General features: G+C 39.9%; 1 protein-coding gene across 1 annotated transcript in view; it reads left to right on the top strand.

The window, feature by feature from the left end:
* The window catches only part of LOC122540179 (dynein axonemal heavy chain 8-like), a 1,249,383-nt gene that overhangs the window by 607,557 nt on the left and 636,453 nt on the right, over positions 1 to 5,373 (top strand). Inside the window, exon 29 of the mRNA XM_043675521.1 lies at positions 4,181 to 4,416. Coding sequence (XP_043531456.1) covers positions 4,181 to 4,416 — 236 coding nt within the window. The remainder of the gene's footprint in view (positions 1 to 4,180; positions 4,417 to 5,373) is intronic.

The raw sequence follows: 5,373 nt of genomic DNA, 5'->3' as shown, positions 1-5,373 counted from the left end.
TCTGTAACCAGGAACCTCCAACAACCATTCCTGTCCCTCTTCTATCCACGTTTCCGTGATGGTCACAACATCGTAGTCCCAAGTACAGATCCACGCCTTAAGTTCATCCATCTTTGACATAAGTAATGTTTCTGTCGGGACCTCGAGATCTCATTCGGATAATCTGATTTTCTGATAATTGATATTTGGATAATCAAGGGTCCCCTGTATGGGAATAATTGCAGAATGAATCGGAAATGGAAAATGCAAAAGCTGCTTCTCCAAAAATGACGTTGGAAAGCATGAAAGTGCTTAACAGGTTAAATAGCATCATGGTTTATTTTATGAAGGCTATTACAGAATCATAAATCAATTTGAGGAATTGGGCCAGGAAACATTTCTTCAGTCACCTATGCAGTTAATTGGGAAATGCATGACATTCAACCTATGAAACAGCACCATCACAGACTAAATCGAGAAAGATTAACTCAACAAAAGGAAGAAGTTAAATTCATATTGGAGGTTACATTGAATCTAGTCACAGCAGCTATAAAACCAGATAGAACAAAACAACATAATAAATAGGAGCAGCAGAAAGCCATTCACCTGATTCCTGCCCCGCCATTCTATAAGCAGATGGCTGAACTGCTGCAGTTCTCAATTCCTTTTCCATGCCGGTGTCTTTTAGCCCTCAACTTCTCAATTGCAAAAAGCCACCAACTTTGATTATAATCTTGTGGCACTGATTGGTGGGGGATTGCCCAATTGATGTTAATACTTGACAAATCAGGACCATAAGATATAGGGGCAGAATAAGATCATTCGGCCCATTGAGTCATGTTTCTCAACACCATTTTCCTGCCTTCTCCCCATAACCCTTGATCCCCTAACTAGTCAAGAACCTATCTCACTCTGTCTTAAGTGCACTCAATGACTTGGCCTCCTTCGCCTTCTGTGGCAATGCATTCCACAAATTCACCATATAGAACATAGACCATTACAGCACAGTATCAGCCCTTGGGCCCTTGATGTTGTGCCGACCTGTGGAACAATCTGAAGCCCTTCAATCCTACACTATTCTATTTTCATCCATATGTTTATCCAATGACCATTTAAATGCCCTTAAAGTTGGCAAGGCTACTGTTGTTGCAAGCAGGGCATTCCATGCCCCTAGTACTATCTGAGTAAAAAAACTACCTCTGACATTTGTCCTATATCTATCACCCCTCAATTTAAAGCTAAGTCCCATCGTGCTAGCCATCGCCATCCGAGGAAAAAGGCTCTCACTGTGCACCCTATCTAACCCTCTGTTTATCTTATATGTCTCAATTAAGTCACCTCTCAACCTTCTTCTCTCCAACGAAAGCAGCCTCAAGTCCCTCAGCCTTTCCTCATAAGACCTTCCCTCCATACCAGTCAACATCCTAGTAAATCTCCTCTAAACCCTTTCCAAAACTTCCACATCCTTCCTACAATGTGGTGACCAGAACTGTACACAATACTCCAAGCGCAGCCGTACCTGAGACCATGCTCTGAGTAAAGAAATTCCTCCTCAGCTCTGTTCTAGAGTGTCTGGCTGGAAAAATCTAAATTTAACTTTGAATTTTTGTTACCAAAACACAAGGACACAATGGTATAGTCTTTGTTTTAACAATACTACAAAATGCTATATACAGACAGATAGCCTTTCTATCTCTGTATTTACAAGATTGGTTCCTAACCAGAATTTTATAAAACCAATCCCAGACTCTATAATAATCAATTCCAATCACCAGTTTGTACCTTTAACAAAATACATAGCCATTTATTAACAATACAGTAACTTCAGCACAGCAAATATTAAACAACAAAGTAATCTAATTGTCTATTATATAAATTCCAAAACCTTTGTTTTCAGCTCCATTTACACAAAAGACAGACAGACAGACAAACAAACACAGTTAAGGATTAAATATAAGAAAATAACAAAACTGGCTTGATTACTTAAGTGGTTTCTACGTTTCACTGTCCAAGGGCATAGATAATGTATTCTTGGTTAATTTTTTGATGGTCGGGTCCTAAAGGACTTTGCTGCTAGACTGGGTCTGTGGCGGGTGGTGAGGTAGCCAAAAAAAGAGAAGAATCATACTTGATCTCAGCTTCATCAAACTGCTTGCCACAGATATATCTGGCCATGACAGTATTGGTAAGAGTGCCCACCACACAGTGCTTGTGGAGGTAAAGATCGATGTGAAGGGCTTTTGCCCGAAAAGTTGATTTTACTGCTCCTCGGATGCTGCCTGAACCGCTGTGCTTTTCCAGCACCACTCTAATCTAGACTCTGGTTTCCAGCATCTGCAGTCCTCGTTTTTACCTTGTGAAGGTAAAGTCCTGCTTTCACATTGAGAATCCCCTCCATCACAATGTGTGGCACTACCACTGTGCAAAATAGAATAGATTTTGAACAGATCTAGCAACTCAAGAGTGGGCATCCATGGGACCATCAGCAGCAACAGAATCATACAACACAGTATGTAATCTTATGGCCCAGCATATCCCACAGTTTGCTATTAGAATCATACTAGGGAATCAGTTCTGGTCAAATAGAGAGTCCAGGAGGTATGTCAAGAACAGCAGTTTTCCTAAAAGAATTGAGTTGTCAACCTGGAGAAGTTGTAAAACAGGATTAATTGTGTGCCAAATAGTAAAAGCCCACTAGTGATAGATAGAACGAATCAATCCCACAAAAAATGCATCACATCTAAGCTCAAAGTTCAAGTGCAGGAAGACCTGGATAATATCCGAGCGTGGGTCGACAAGTGATAAGTAGTTAAACATCACACAACACCAGGTTATAGTCTAACAGGTTTATTTGGAAGCACTAACTTTCATCAACCACCTGATGAAGGAGCAGCGCTCCGAAAGCTAGTGCTTCCAAGTAGACTTGTCGGACTATAACATGGGGTTGTGTGATTTTTAACTTTGTCCACCCCAGTCCAATACCGGCTCCTCCACATCATAAGTGGTAAGTAACATTTGCACCAAACTAATACTAGGCAATAATCAACTTCAATAAGAACAATCTAACCATAACCCGTCACATTCAACAGTATTGCCATCACTGAAGTCTCCACTATCAATATCTTAAGCATTACCATTGACCAGAACCTGAATGACAGTGGTTATAAGATCAGGTCAGATGCTAAGAAACCTACAATGAGTAAAGTTACAAAGCCTGTCCACCATCTACAGTAGAAGTCAGCAGTGTAATCTAAGACTCATCACTTTTCTGGATGTGGAGCTCCAACAGTACTCAAAATATTTGACACTGTCTCAGACAATTTAATGACCATCCCATGCACAAACATTCAGTCACTCCATAACTGACGCTCAGTAGCAGTAAAATGAGCTATCTGCAAGATGCACTGCAAAAATTCACCAATGATACATCTTCCAAACCCACAACCTCCTCAACCTAGAAGGACAAGGGCAGCAGATACATTGGGACTTCAGGTTCCCTTCCAATCCACTCACTGTCCTGACTTTCAAATATACAGAGTCATTTGGTCAAAAGTTGGGAACTCCCTGCTTCCAGGCATTTTGGGTCTACCTACATCATATGCCATGCAGTGGTATAAGAAGCCAGCTCACCAGCACCTTCTCAAGGACAACTAGAGATGGGCAATAAATGCTGGCCAAGCCAGACATGCCTGCATTCCATTAGTGACTAAAACAATTGCAAAGTAGGAACTTACACTTTTAAAAACAGAATGAGGAGGAATTTCTTCCCTCAGATGGTTGTGAATCTGTAGAATTCTTTACCTGAGAGCGTCATAAGTGTATTCAAGGCTGAGGAAGACATAATTTTTATCAGTAAGGGGAGCAAAGCTTCTGGGGAAAAGGCAGAACAGTAGAGTTGAGGACTATTAGGTTAGCCATGATCTCAATGAATGATGGAGAAAACTCGACAGGCTGAATGGCCTCCTCCTGTGTTTTATCTCTGCCTTCTAAACATGATTAAAAGAGCTTTCATTATCTTAGTGATGTTTTCAATACTGCATATTCTGGCAGATCATTGTGAAGATCACCAGAGATGTAATTCAGGTACAACTGATGGGAGCACTATCAATATAATTTTTGGACAATATTTGATGTTTTGTGTACTAAATAAACAGCATGGGAATTGAATTTGCATTAATTGGATCTATTCTGCTTTCCTTAGAACCCATGAGAATGGCCCTTTTGGTGGAAGTCAAAAGTTGGATAATGTTACTTTGTCGGTACTTGAATGAACAATACAAAGCAAAAATGTCAGCGATATCAATATTTGTCAGTGAACAAATTAAAAATTTGGCACGACCTATTCAGGATTTAGATGATGTTAGGTTTGCAATGGAATCTTTAGCAGAAATACGAAGAAATGAGATACAGATGGATATGACTTTGGGACCAATTGAGGTGTGTGTCCTTTTTAAGTTACAGTGTTTATGTTTTATATTTTGGAACTTGTTCTTTTTCATATTGTTTTCAGGATTTTAGAAACCAAACTAGACCTCATTTAATGATACTCCTTAATTTGCTTTATCTTTTCTGCTTTATTAGTAGTATCTTTCATTGTATACATTGATTTGAAATAACGTTTTCCAACATTCACATAAAATAGCATAGAACCTGAACTGAATAAGAGACAAGCGATTGAAAATTTTTAATCATGTACTCATCAGGAAATATTTGTAAGAATACCACGTCTCTTTACACTGCATGAGAATTGGGTGCTGATTGATTGGCAAGTGCATTCTGAATTGGGACAACAGCACACACAAATTCCACTTACTCTCTTAGCTTAAACCAGTGTTTGAGACTTTCTTTGAAGAGGTGAACTGTTGTCGTTATACAAAAAGACTTGTTTGCCATGCTATTCAGACAGCCTAAATTTTAACCCTTCACTGCCTAGTTCCATAATCCATGTACCTGATTAAGGTATTTTTACATTTTAGTTTTTAAGATATCAGTTTGTAGTATTTTCATTTTCCTATTGGGTATCCAGACTTATGTCATGCACCTTACTCTCACTAAACCTGTCAGCTTTACTTCAGTTGTGGGTAAAATATTGGAAAGGGTTATAAGAGATAGGATTTATAATCATCAAGAAAGGAGTAAGTTAATTAGGGATATTCAACATGGTTTGTGAAGGGTGGGTCCACCTCCTCCATGATTTTCGCTTCCCCGGCCCCCAACGCCTTATCTTCACCATGGACATCCAGTCCCTATACACCTCCATCCCTCATCACAAAGGCCTCAAAGCCCTCCGCTTCTTCCTTTCCCGCCGACCCAACCAGTACCCTTCCACTGACACCCTCCTTCGACTGACTGAACTGGTTCTCACTCTGAACAACTTCTCTTTCCAATCCTCCC

This window comes from Chiloscyllium plagiosum, chromosome 3 (genome assembly GCF_004010195.1).
Source record: "Chiloscyllium plagiosum isolate BGI_BamShark_2017 chromosome 3, ASM401019v2, whole genome shotgun sequence".
Lineage (NCBI taxonomy): Eukaryota > Metazoa > Chordata > Chondrichthyes > Orectolobiformes > Hemiscylliidae > Chiloscyllium > Chiloscyllium plagiosum.
This window is presented reverse-complemented; position numbering and strand designations above follow the sequence as displayed.